The 14,585-nt window shown below is 43.5% G+C and overlaps 1 protein-coding gene across 1 annotated transcript in view; it reads right to left on the minus strand.

Moving 5' to 3' along the window:
- nek3 (NIMA related kinase 3) overlaps positions 1-13,764 on the minus strand; it is a 29,202-nt gene extending 15,438 nt beyond the window's left edge. The window contains exons 1-8 of the mRNA XM_038962146.1: positions 13,690-13,764; positions 12,847-12,981; positions 7,320-7,413; positions 6,758-6,855; positions 4,490-4,573; positions 2,739-2,806; positions 1,992-2,078; positions 1,453-1,507 (exon numbers count right to left, since the gene is read on the minus strand). Coding sequence (XP_038818074.1) covers positions 1,453-1,507; positions 1,992-2,078; positions 2,739-2,806; positions 4,490-4,573; positions 6,758-6,855; positions 7,320-7,413; positions 12,847-12,963 — 603 coding nt within the window. The 5' untranslated portion in view covers positions 12,964-12,981; positions 13,690-13,764. The remainder of the gene's footprint in view (positions 1-1,452; positions 1,508-1,991; positions 2,079-2,738; positions 2,807-4,489; positions 4,574-6,757; positions 6,856-7,319; positions 7,414-12,846; positions 12,982-13,689) is intronic.
- Between the last annotated feature and the right edge of the window lie 821 nt (positions 13,765-14,585).

Here is a 14,585-nt window from a genome sequence, read left to right on the forward strand (position 1 = left end):
ACAGCTCCAGACATATAGCTTCAGGCTACAGCTCCAGACAGACAACTACGGCTCCAGACAGACAGCTCCAGGCTACAGCTCCAGACAGACAGCTACAGGCTCCAGACATATAGCTTCAGGCTACAGCTCCAGACAGACAACTACGGCTCCAGACAGACAGCTCCAGGCTACAGCTCCAGACAGACAGCTACAGGCTCCAGACATATAGCTTCAGGCTACAGCTCCAGACAGACAACTACGGCTCCAGACAGACAGCTCCAGGCTACGGCTCCAGACAGACAGCTACGGCTCCAGACAGATAGCTACAGGCTACAGCTCCAGACAGACAACTACAGGCTACGGCTCCAGACAGACAGCTCCAGGCTACGGCTCCAGACAGACAGCTACGGCTCCAGACAGAAAGCTACAGACAGACAGCTACACGCTACGGCTCCAGACAGACAGCTTCAGGCTACAGCTCCAGACAGACAGGTACAGGCTACGGCTCCAGACAGACAGGTACAGGCTACGACTCCAGACAGACGGCTACGGCTCCAGACAGACACTCTGCTACAGGCTACAGTTCCCTGGGCTGGGACACATACACATGTCCTAATTCAACTCTGCTACAGGCTACAGTTCCCTGGGCTGGGACACATACACATGTCCTAATTCAACTCTGCTACAGGCTACAGTTCCCTGGGCTGGGACACATACACATGTCCTAATTCAACTCTGCTACAGGCTACAGTTCCCTGGGCTGGGACACATACACATGTCCTAATTCAACTCTGCTACAGGCTACAGTTCCCTGGGCTGGGACACATACACATGTCCTAATTCAACTCTGCTACAGGCTACAGTTCCCTGGGCTGGGACACATACACATGTCCTAATTCAACTCTGCTACAGGCTACAGTTCCCTGGGCTGGGACACATACACATGTCCTAATTCAACTCTGCTACAGGCTACAGTTCCCTGGGCTGGGACACATACACATGTCCTAATTCAACTCTGCTACAGGCTACAGTTCCCTGGGCTGGGACACATACACATGTCCTAATTCAACTCTGCTACAGGCTACAGTTCCCTGGGCTGGGACACATACACATGTCCTCATTCAACTCTGCTACAGGCTACAGTTCCCTGGGCTGGGACACATACACATGTCCTAATTCAACTCTGCTACAGGCTACAGTTCCCTGGGCTGGGACACATACACATGTCCTCATTCAACTCTGCTACAGGCTACAGTTCCCTGGGCTGGGACACATACACATGTCCTAATTCAACTCTGCTGAAGACACCGTCCTTCCCTCACTATGAAACAATGGTTCTTACAGTGGGAGTCAGGAGTCAGCTGAACCACTGTACACACACACACACACAACACACACACACACACACACACACACACACACACAATCACAATATTTAGACAGACGAGACAGTGTGTGAGAGAGTGTGAGTACCGGGTGTCGCAGGGTGCAGAGCTCGTAGAGGACACAGCCGAGAGACCACACATCACTGTAACACACACACACACTTACTCACAGACGAGAGATGGCGTGGGAATCACACATCACTGTAACACTGACAGAGTTAACACATCCCTAAGTTTAAAATTGAAACTATTACAAAATGGATAATCCACACATATATATTATTTCTATACAGTAGATTGTAGGGTTAATCAGAATTATAAACAGGGGTGGTTCGAGTCCTGAATGCCGATTGGCTGAAAGCCGTGATATATCAGATCGTATACCACCGGTATGATAAAACATCTTTACTGCTCTAATTACGTTGGTATCCAGTTTTATAATAGCAATAAGGCACCTCAGGGGTTTGTGGTATATGGCCAATATACCACGGCTAAGGGCTGTATCCAGTGTCCTTTAGCCGTGATATATTAACCATCTACCACACCTTCCTCGGGCCTTATTGCTTAAATATAAATCATTGATCAATACAATAGGGATGTACATTGTACAGGTTATTGTGACTCTACCTCTTATTGTTGTACGGCTTACTGTCCCAGATCTCTGGAGAGACATAGTAAGGCGTCCCAACGTATGTGTGAGCATAGGCCTTCGCACTGTGACAGAGAACACAGGACATCGTTTAAAGCGATGAGAAATAACATCTAAAAATGATTACATACACCGAGTGTACAAAACATTAAGAACACCTGCTCTTTACCGCGACGTAGACTGACCAGGTGAATCCAGGTGAAAACTACGATCCCTTATTGATGTCACTTGTTAAATCCACTTCAATCAGTGTAGATGAAGGAGGAGGAGACAGTTTAAAGAAGGATTTTTAATTGAGACATGCCTTGTGTAAATATGCTATTCAGAGGATGAATGGGCAAGACAATAGATTTAAGTGCCTTTGAACGGGGTATGGTAGTAGGTGCCAGGGGCACCGGTTTGTGTCAAGAACTGCAACGCTGCTGGGATTTTCACACTCAACAGTTTCCCGTGTGTATCAAGAATGGTCCACCACCCAAAGGACATCCAGCCAACTTGACACAACTGTGGGAAACATTGGAGTCAACATGGCCCAGCATCCCTGTGGAACACCTTTGACACCTTGTAGAGTCCATGACTCGACGAATTGAGGCTGTTCTGAGGTCAAAAAGGGGGGGAGGGGTGGCAACTAGATATTAGGAAGTTGTTCTTAATGTTTTGTCCACTCAAGTGTATAATTATAGTAATATAGAAACAGTATTAGCGCGCGAAGCATCGTCTGGTACCTGTTTAGAACACAGGCTGAGCCAAAGTCACCCAGCTTCACCGTCCCATTGTCTGTCAGGAAGATATTCTGAGGAGAAACCAGAAGGAAATCGTTGAAAATAAAAACCGTACAGTAAAAACCAACGACAGAGCTTCAACTCACACGGATTCCTTCTGTCACTGACCAGATTTAGGAGGTGAAACATGACCTGGGAGAGCTTTAAAATACTTTCTCACGACATAGGCTTACAATACATAAAGTGGTTCCTCAAAATTAAAAGTTTCGAGCTTATTGCCGCAACAGTTTGTGGTGGAGGATGGCAGATGGTGGTAAATTGCGTCATTCTGTCATTGCGCCACACAAGGGTGAGTTAGAACGCTGATCTAATCGGTAGTCTAAATCGGTGGGGGAAAATTGGGGGATTTTTCACAACCTAGCCGAGCTATTAGAATATCCTTCTGTAAATTAACGGTGTGAATGTTTCAGTCTGAGAGTCTCTCTCATCTTGCACTAGAGTCCTGCATCAGGCCAACAACAACAACAACAACACCAACAACAACAACAACAACACCAACAACACCACCAACACCAACAACAACAACAACAACACCAACAACACCACCAACACCACCAACAACACCAACAACACCAACAACAACAACACCAACACCACCAACACCACCAACACCAACAACAACAACACCAACAACAACAACAACACCACCAACAACAACACCAACACCAACACCAACAACACCAACAACACCAACAACACCAACAACAACAACACCAACAACAACAACACCAACAACAGCAACACCAACAACACCAACAACACCAACAACAGCAACACCAACAACAGCAACAACAACAACAACACCAACACCAACAACACCAACACCAACAACACCAACAACACCAACAACAACACCAACAACACCAACAACAACAGCAACAACAACAACAACAACAACAACAACAACAACAACACCAACAACAACAACAACAACACCAACAACAACAACACCAACAACAACAACACCAACAACACCAACAACAACACCAACAACAACACCAACAACAACACCAACAACACCAACACCAACAACACCAACAACAACAACACCAACAACAACACCAACAACAACAACACCAACAACACAACCAACAACAACACCAACAGCAACAGCAACAACACCAACACCAACAGCAACAGCAACACCAACAACAACAACAACACCAACAACAACACCAACAACAACACCAACAACAACACCAACAACAACACCAACAACAACACCAACAACACCAACACCAACACCAACAGCAACACCAACAACACCAACAACACCAACAACAACAACAACAACAAAATTGCTTGCGGGTGTTTCCCGGAGTTGAGAGAGAGAACTTGGGTAAATAACAATGGAGCAATTACACTTGACATGTGGACTGACAACAACAAAATAAAAATATATATATTTGAATAAGGTAGTCTGACGCAAATGAAGGCATCAAATTGTTGCTTACTGAAACACCCAAAGTCATCCAATTGTTATAGCAGGATTTTTGAAAAATATTGTTCATTATTTACAAAGTATTCTTCAGGCACATTCTCCCCTTCAAGAGAAATGTACATGAAAATGTCAAAAAAAAAGTCAGCAACAGGACGATAAAACGTCATGTCTGCAACTCACACTGTGACCTTTAAAAGGAAATATATGTGTTGCCGATAAGAAACAGTAGCTATGTAAAAACTCTGGACCTTACCTTGGACTTGAGATCCCTGTGTAAGACCCGTTTGTCATGGATGTACATCGTACCTGAACACATCTGAGCAAACCACTTCAGAATCTAGTAACACATAGACATGAAATACAGTCTGAGTGGGATCCTGTTTCAGAGAATACACAAGTTAGGGACTAACTGACAGTTATGGATGGAGACCGTTATTGAAAATAAATAACTGTCATAGGACTGGACTCTTTTTTGTATTTTTCACCCCTTTTTTTCTCCCCAATTTCGTGGTTTTCAATTGGTAGTTAGTCTTGTCTCATCGCTGCAACTCCCGTACGGACTCGGGAGAGGCGAAGGTCGAGAGCCATGCGTCCTCCGAAACAACACCCAACCAAGCCGCACTGCTTCTTGACACAATGCCCATCCAACCCGGAAGCCAGCCGCACCAATGTGTAGGAGGAAACACCGTACACCTGGCGACCTGGTCAGTGTGCGCTGTGCCCGGCCCGCTAGTGTGTGATGAGACAAGGATATCCCTGCCGGCCAAACCCTCCCTAACCCGGACGACGCTGGGCCAATTGTGCGCCGCCCCATGGGCCTCCCGGTCGCGGCCGGCTGCGACAGAACCTGGACTCGAACCCAGAATGTCCGGTGGCACAGCTAGCACTGCGATGCAGTGCCTTAGACCACTGCACCACTCGGAAGGCAGGACTGGACTCTTAACAATGTGATGAAACTGTGTTGCCCTTTGCTAAAACAAGTAAGGTGTTGTAGCAAACAATGAATAGAATGGACTTGGATCGGCTGCCTGGTATTGTGTGTAATAATTTATACCATAACCGCTACACACAGCCTACATCATTGTCACCATATTAGCTGGCTCATCATATTAGTAGGCAGAGTTGCAAAGAAAAAGCCATATCTCAGACTGGCCAATAAAACGAAAAGATTAAGATGGGCAAAAGAACACAGACACTGGACAGAGGAACTCTGCCTAGAAGGCCAGCATCGCGAAGTCGCCTCTTCACTGTTGACGTTGAGACTGGTGTTTTGCGGGTACTATTTAATGAAGCTGCCAGTTGAGGACTTGTGAGGCGTCTTTCTCAAACTAGACACTAATGTGCTTGTCCTCTTGCTCAGTTGTGCACCGGGGCCTCCCACTCCTCTTTCTATTCTGGTTAGAGCCAATTTGCACTGTTCTGTGAAGGGAGTAGTACACAGCGTTGTACGAGATCTTCAGGTTCTTGGCAATTTCTCGCATGGAATAACCTTCATTTCTCAGAACAAGAATAGACTGACGAGTTTCAGAAGAAAGTTATTTGTTTCTGGCTATTTTGAGCCTGTAATCGAACCCACAAATGCTGATGCTCCAGATACTCAACTTGTCTAAAGAAGGCCAGTTTTATTGCTTCTTTAATCAGACCAACAGTTTTCAGCTGTGCTAACATCATTGCAAAAGGGTTTTCTAATGATCAATTAGCCTTTTTAAATGATAAACTTGGATTAGCTAACACAATGTGCCATTGGAACACAGGAGTGATGGTTGCTGATAATGGGCCTCTGTACGCCTATGTAGATATTCCATAAAAAATCAGCCGTTTCCAGCTGCAATAGTCATTTACAACATTAACAATGTCTACACCGTATTTCTGATCAATTTGATGTTATTTTAATGGACAATTTTTTTTGTTTTTCTTTCAAAAACAAGGACATTTCTATGTGACCCCAAACTATTGAACGGTCGTGAAAATATATACATTTTTTGCTATTCGAATGGTTATTACGGAGACCACGGTCATTTGGCTGGCCAATTACAGTCATCCAAAATTCCATGTTCGTCACAGCCTTACCAAATCAAATACTTTTTTTTTTTTATATAGGCCTTCGTACATCAGCTAATATCTCGAAGTGCTGTACAGAAACCCAGCCTAAAACCCCAAACAGCAAGCAATGCAGGTGTAGAAGCACGGTGGCTAGGAAAAGGCCAGAACCTAGGAAGAAACCTAGAGAGGAACCAGGCTATGAGGGGTGGCCAGTCCTCTTCTGGCTGTGCCGGGTGGAGATTATAACAGAACATGGCCAAGATGTTCAAATGTTCATAAATGACCAGCATGGTCAAATAATAATCAGGAGTAAATGTCAGTTGGCTTTTTTTACCAGTTAGTTTGTACCAGTTTGTACCAGTTCGTGTTTTCAAAACAGTGGGAAACCATTTACTGATCTACTATTAGAGATTTGCATTTGGCTGAGTTAGCTAATTACCTAATGAATCCTATGAATTGATTAATTAAGGTGTCCTACTGTATCCTGTGAGAACAGCATGTTTTTCTGTTGCTGTATCTTCTGGAGTAGGTCTCCACCACCACAGAACTCCATTACTATGTAGAGGAGGCCGTCACCTACAGGAGACAAGACACTCTACTTTATCTGGAAGGGTTTTCTATATACATATCACATTCATAAGCCACCCATACCCAATTACATACATAAGCAGAGCAAAAGCATTCGACTGGGCACAGACGTCAGTTCAACGTCTAGATTTGATTTACATTTGGTTGAGTCGTCAACTAATGTGAATTTAACATGAAATCAACCAAAAAATGACACCATGTCATTGGATTTAGGTTACAAGTTGGGTGAAAAAATGATATACAATGACCTTCCTGATGACTTTTCAAATCTAAATCAGTTTTTCCCATGTTGATTCAATGTTATCTCATTACATTTTGATGTTGAGATGACGTGGAGAAACAACGTTAATTCAACCAGTTTTTGCCCAGTGGGATTACATTAATCTGACAAGGATGGCAGTATCAAAGCAGTTGCATTTCAAAATCAAGATAACCTCAGTGAAATTGTCTACCTTCAAAAGAGTCCCTGAAGGCCACTATGCTGGGATGTTTCATCCTGGACAGGAGTACAGCTTCTCTTCTGGTGTTCGCCATCTTGGATTGTGTCTGAAAAAGACAGTTATTGAATAAATTTTTTATTTAACCTTTATTTAACTAGGCAAGTCAGTTAAGAACAAATTCTTATTTAAAATGACGGCCTACCAAAAGGCAAAAGGCATCCTGCAGGGACGGGGGCTGGGATTTTAAAAAATAAAAATAAATACAATATAAATATAGGACAAAACACACATCACAACAAGAGAGACAACACAACACTACATAAAGAGAGACCTAAGACAACAACATAGCAAGGTAGCAACACATGACAACACAGCATGGTAGCAACACAACATGACAACATGGTAGCAAAACAACATGGTAGCAACACAGCATGACAACAACACAACATGACAACATGGTATCAACACAACATGGTAGCAACACAGCATGGTAGCAAAACAACATGACAACATGGTAGCAAAACAACATGGTAGCAACACAGCATGACAACAACACAACATGACAACATGGTATCAACACAACATGGTAGCAACACAACATGGCAACAACACAACTTGGCAACAACATGGTAGCAACACAACATGGCAACAACATGGTAGCAACACAGCATGGCAACAACATGGTAGAAACACAGCATGGCAACAACATGGTAGCAACACAGCATGGCAACAACATGGTAGCAACACAACATGGCAACAACATGGTAGCAACACAGCATGGCAACAACACAACTTGGCAACAACATGGTAGCAACACAACAACATGGTAGCAACACAACATGACAACAACATGGTAGCAACACAACATGACAACAACATGGTAGCAACACAACATGGCAACAACATGGTAGCAACACAGCATGGCAACAACATGGTAGCAACACAGCATGGCAACAACATGGTAGCAACACAGCATGGCAACAACATGGTAGAAACACAGCATGGCAACAACATGGTAGCAACACAGCATGGCAACAACATGGTAGCAACACAACATGGCAACAACATGGTAGCAACACAACATGACAACAACATGGTAGCAACACAACATGACAACAACATGGTAGCAACACAACATGGCAACAACATGGTAGCAACACAACACGGCAACAACATGGTAGCAACACAACATGGCAACAACATGGTAGCAACACAACATGGCAACAACATGGTAGCAACACAGCACAGCAACAACATGGTAGCAACACAACATGGCAACAACATGGTAGCAACACAACATGGCAACAACATGGTAGCAACACAACATGGCAACAACATGGTAGCAACACAGCACGGCAACAACATGGTAGCAACACAACATGGCAACAACATGGTAGCAACACAACATGGCAACAACATGGTAGCAACACAACATGGCAACAACATGGCAGCAACACAACATGGCAACAACATGGCAGCAACACAACATGGCAACAACATGGTAGCAACACAACATGACAACAACATGATAGCAACACAACATGGCAACAACATGGTAGCAACACAACATGACAACAACATGATAGCAACACAACATGGCAGCAACACAACATGACAACAACATGGTAGCAACACAACATGACAACAACATGATAGCAACACAACATGGCAGCAACACAACAACAACATGGTAGCAACACAACATGACAACAACATGGGAGCAACACAACATGACAACAACATGATAGCAACACAACATGGCAGCAACACAACATGGCAACAACATGGTAGAAACACAACATGGTGCAACACAACATGGTGCAACACAACATGGTACAAACATTATTGGAACAAAGGGCAAGAACATAGAGGCAACAATACATCACGTGATGCAGCCACAACTGTCAGTAAGTGTAAGAGTGTGATTGAGTCTTTGAATGAAGAGATTGAGATAAAACTGTCCAGTTTGAGTGTTTGTTGCAGCTCGTTCCAGTCGCTTGCTGCAGTGAACTGAAAAGAGGTGCGACCCAGGGATGGGTGTGCTTTGGGGACCTTTAACAGAATGTGACTGGCAGAATGGGTGTTGTATGCGGAGCATGAGGGCTGCAGTAGATATCTCAGATAGGGGGGAGTGAGGCCTAAAAGGGATTTATAAATAAGCATCAACCAGGGGGTCTTGCGACAGGTAAACAGAGATGACCAGTTTACAGAGGAGTATAGAGAGCAGTCATGTGTCCTATAAGGAGCATTGGTGGCAAATCTGATGGCCGAATAGTAAAGAACATCTAGCCGCTCGAGAGCACCCTTACCTGCCGATCTATAAATAACATCTCCGTAATCTAACATGGGTAGGACGGTCATCTGAATCAGGGTTAGTTTAGCAGCTGGTGTGAAAGAGGAGCGATTACGATAGAGGATACCAAGTCTAGATTGAACTTTAGCCTGCAGCTTTGATATGTGCTGAGCAGGTCCAGTGTTAAGAAGCCATGAAGAAGAGCTGGTCCAGTGTTAAGAAGCCACGAAGAAGAAGAAGGCTCAGCAACAAGTAGACGCATCTGGCTCAGATGTAGTTATTATGATGAATACACACATGTAGGTTAGCGCCAAAAGGAAAACATGCTAAGTAATATAGCTAGATATCCAGGTATATTGAAAGCAGGTGCGTCAACACAGTAGGTCGGGGACAATACCAGTATCGCGATACTCGTTAGTATAACGGCAAGGAAACAAAAACACGAAGCGGATTTCACGTCGGGAAATGATGGAAACAATATAATTATGTTGTCATCTAGAGTCACATTTACTTATTTTCCAAGCTTCAGCACAACAATATTTTACATACAGTTTTTTTTTTAAAGGACCAAAGAGTCTGGTCTGCTTCCCTAACATAGGTGTGGTTCCTGAGTTAAGAAATTAACATCATGTTTAGGGTATATGTATAAAAATACAGGGCAGGTCATTATTTTTGACTACCACGGCTGTTATGTTGCCCTGCAAGAAAAAAATATGTCACAAACAACCTCAGATCCTCAAAAGGTTTTACAGCTACACCATCCTGTCGGGTTGCGTCACCGCCTTGTATGGCAACTGTTCGGCTTCCGACCGCAAGGCACTACAGAGGGTAGTGCGTACGGCCCAGTATATCACCGGGGCCAAGCTTCCTGCCATGCCAGGCGGTGTCAGAGGAAGGCCCCAAAAATTGTCGAAGTCTCCAGCCACCATAGTCATACAGTTGAAGTCGGAAGTTTACATACACCTTAGCCAAATACATTTAAACTACATTTTTCACAATTCCTGACATTTAATCCTAGTAAAACATTCCCTGTATTAGGTCAGTTAGGATCACAACTTTATTTTAAGAATGTGAAATGTCAGAATAATAGGAGAGAATTATTTATTTCAGCTATTATTTTTTTCATCACATTCCCAGTGGGTCAGAAGTTTACATACACTCAATTAGTATTTGGTAGCATTGCTTTTAAATTGTTTAACTTGGGTCAAACGTTTTGGGTAGCCTTCCACAAGCTTCCCACAATAAGTTGGATGAATTTTGGCCCATTCCTCCTGACAGAGCTGGTGTAACTGAGTCAGGATTGTAGGCCTCCTTGCTCGCACACACTTTTTCAGTTCTGCCCACACATTTTCTATAGGATTGAGGTCAGGGCTTTGTGATGGCCACCCCAATACCTTGACTTTGTTGTCCTTAAGCCATTTTGCCACAACTTTGGAAGTATGCTTGGGGTCATTGTCCATTTGGAAGACCCATTTGCGACCAAGCTTTAACTTCCTGACTGATATCTTGAGATGTTGCTTCAATATATCCACATAATTTTCCTTCCTCATGACGCCATCAATTTTGTGAAGTGCACCAGTCCCTCCTGCAGCAAAGCACCCCCACAACATGATGCTGCCACCCCCGTGCTTCACGGTTGGAATGGTGTTCTTCGGCTTGCAAGCCTCCGCCTTTTTCCTCCAAACATAACTATGGTCATTATGGCCAAACAGTTCTATTTTTGTTTCATCAGACCAGAGGACATTTCTCCAAAAAGTACAATCTTTGTCCCCATGTGTAGTTGCAAACGTACTTTTCGCACCAAAGTACGTTCTTCTCTAGGAGACAGAACGCGTCTCCCTCCTAAGCGGTATGACGGCTGCGTGGTCCCATGGTGTTTATACTTGCATACAATTGTTTGTGCAGATGAACATGGTACCTTCAGGCGTTTGGAAATTGCTCCCAAGGATGAACCAGACTTGTCGAGGTCTACAAATGTTTTCTGAGGTCTTGGCTGATTTCTTTTGATTTTCCCACGATGTCAAGCAAAGAGGCACTGAGTTTGAAGGTAGGCCTTGAAATACATCCACAGGTACACTCCTTATTGACTCAAATTATGTCAATTAGCCTATCAGAAGCCTCTAAAGCCATTACATAATTTTCTAGAATTTTCCAAGCTGTTAAAGGCACAGTCAACTTAGTGTATGTAAACTTCTGACCCACTGGAATTATGATACAGTGAATTATAACTGAAATAATCTGTCTGTAAACAATTGTTGGAAAAATGACTTGTGTCATGCACAAAGTAGATGTCCTAACCAACTTGCCAAAACTATATTTAACAAGAAATTTGTGGAGTGGTTTAAAAAACGAGTTTAAATGACTCCAACATAAGTGTATGTAAACTTCTGACTTCAACTGTAGACTGTTCTCTCTGCTACCGCACGGCAAGCGGTACCAGAGCGCCAAGTCTAGGTCCAAGAGGCTTCTAAACAGTTTCTACTCCCAAGCCATAACACTCCTGAACATCTAATCAAATGGCTACACAGACTATTTGCATTGCCCCCCCCCCCCACTCTTCTACACTGCTGCTACTCTCTGTTATTATCTATGCATAGTCACTTTAATAACTCTACCTACATGTACATATTACCTCAATCACCTTGACACCGGTGCTCCTGCACGTTGACTCTGTACCGGTACCCCCTGTATATAGCCCCGCTATTGTTAATTACTGTCTGCTGTCCTTTCATTATTTGTTATTCTCATCTCTTACTTTTTTTTTTTTATATAGGTATTTTAGGTATTTTCTTAAAAATGCATTGTTGGTTAAGGGCTTGTAAGTAACATTTCACTGTAAGGTTGTTGTATTCGGCGCACGTGACAAATAATATTTGATTTGAAGTGGTCACTGAATGGTTTGACGAGCATGAAAACGATGTGAACCGTATGCCATGGTCACCTGATCAGTCACCTGATCTCAACCCAATCGAACACTTCTGGGAGATTCAGGAGCGACGCCTGAGTCAGCGTTTTTTCCACCACCATCAACAAAACACCAAATTAAGGAATTTATTGTGGGAAAAATGGTGTTGCATCCCTCCAATAGAGTTCCAGACGCTTGGAGAACCTATGACAAGGTGCACTGAAGCTGTGCTGGCTGCTCGTGGTGGATCTACATCCTGTTAGACACTATGTTGGTGTTTCCTTTGCTTTGCCAGTTACCTGTATACTGTATTCCTTTTTTTAATGGTAATAGTAACCTACCTTTGGGAGTAGGATCTCTTTCATGACATAGTTCTCATGGTTGATTCTGGATTGGACAAGTAGTGCTCGACCAAAGGACCCTTCACCTATTACTTTATGGACCGAGTAGCCATCCATTGTCACACTGGCATTGACCTGAAAGAATAATAATATATTACAAGAAAGCATTTACAATCCATGTGTATGTTGTTGTTTTGGATTTATACTAGCCATCTCAAACATCGGCCTGTCTTTATCACCCAATGTTTGTACCATGTTTTGTGCAGCTACCACGTTGTGCTGCTGCCATGTTGAGTTGCTACCATGCTATGTTTTCATGTGTTGCTGCCATGCTGTTTGTTGTTTTAGGTCTCTCTTTGTGTAGTGTTGTGGTGTCTCTCTTGTCGTGATGTGTTTTGTCCTATATATTTTTTGTTGTTGTATTTTTTATCCCAGCCCCCGTCACTAGGAGGCCTTTTGGTAGGCCGTCATTGCAGGAGGCCTTTTGGTAGGCCGTCATTGTAAATAAGAACTTGTTCTTTAACTGATTTGCCTAGTTAAATAAAGTTTAAATAAATAAAGAATAACATCACTTTATTTATAAAGTGGTCAGTCAATTTGACTTGATGGCTTGGTATCACCTGACAGTTGAGCCAAAGATAGGTTACTAGCCAAACGTTTCACCTTCTATTTCAGGTTGAGCTGACAGTCTGATAATGAAACAAGAAACTGTGTAACCACTGTATACAATCTTGTTCACTAACGTAATCAAATATTGAATACACGAGGTAAAAAAAAAAAAAAATTCTGACGTGTCGTTTATAGCTTGGTAGGTAACGTAAATAAAATGCTGTTTTTACATACTTCTCTGGTGGGATTGTATCAATATTATCCGCGTGTGTGCGGTATTCTTTGTCCACCGCTCTGCTTCCGTATTATTGTATGACGTTTCCCAGGCGTAGTCCTTTTAAAGACATGCTCTAATATCATTCAGCCACTAGATGGCGGTAGAAGTACAGTTATACATCCAGTGTGTAAACAGTATATTTGAGTGTTTTTTACACTAATGTAATTTAGTTACAAGTCATGAAATGGTTGCAGAAAAGTAATTGCCATCTTACCTTAAGTATGATTAATTACTCAGTGATAAGATTTTAGCCTAAATGAGGAGCCCTGTCTCTCTGATGTAGGGCGGCAGGTAGCCTAAATGAGGAGCCCTGTCTATCTGATGTAGGGCGGCAGGTAGCCTAAATGAAGAGCCCTGTCTATCTGATGTAGGGCGGCAGGTAGCCTAAATGAGGAGCCCTGTCTATCTGATGTAGGGCGGCAGGTAGCCTAAATGAGGAGCCCTGTCTATCTGATGTAGGGCGGCAGGTAGCCTAAATGAAGAGCCCTGTCTATCTGATGTAGGGCGGCAGGTAGCCTAAATGAGGAGCCCTGTCTATCTGATGTAGGGCGGCAGGTAGCCTAAATGAAGAGCCCTGTCTATCTGATGTAGGGCGGCAGGTAGCCTAAATGAAGAGCCCTGTCTATCTGATGTAGGGCGGCAGGTAGCCTAAATGAAGGGCCCTGTCTATCTGATGTAGGGCGGCAGGTAGCCTAAATGAAGAGCCCTGTCTATCTGATGTAGGGCGGCAGGTAGCCTAAATGAGGAGCCCTGTCTATCTGATGTAGGGCGGCAGGTAGCCTAAATGAGGATCCCTGTCTCTCTGATGTAGGGCGGCAGGTAGCCTAACGGAGCAATAAAACAAGTCTTTATG

The sequence above is a fragment of the Salvelinus namaycush genome, chromosome 23 (assembly GCF_016432855.1).
Source record: "Salvelinus namaycush isolate Seneca chromosome 23, SaNama_1.0, whole genome shotgun sequence".
Taxonomy (NCBI): Eukaryota; Metazoa; Chordata; class Actinopteri; order Salmoniformes; family Salmonidae; genus Salvelinus; species Salvelinus namaycush.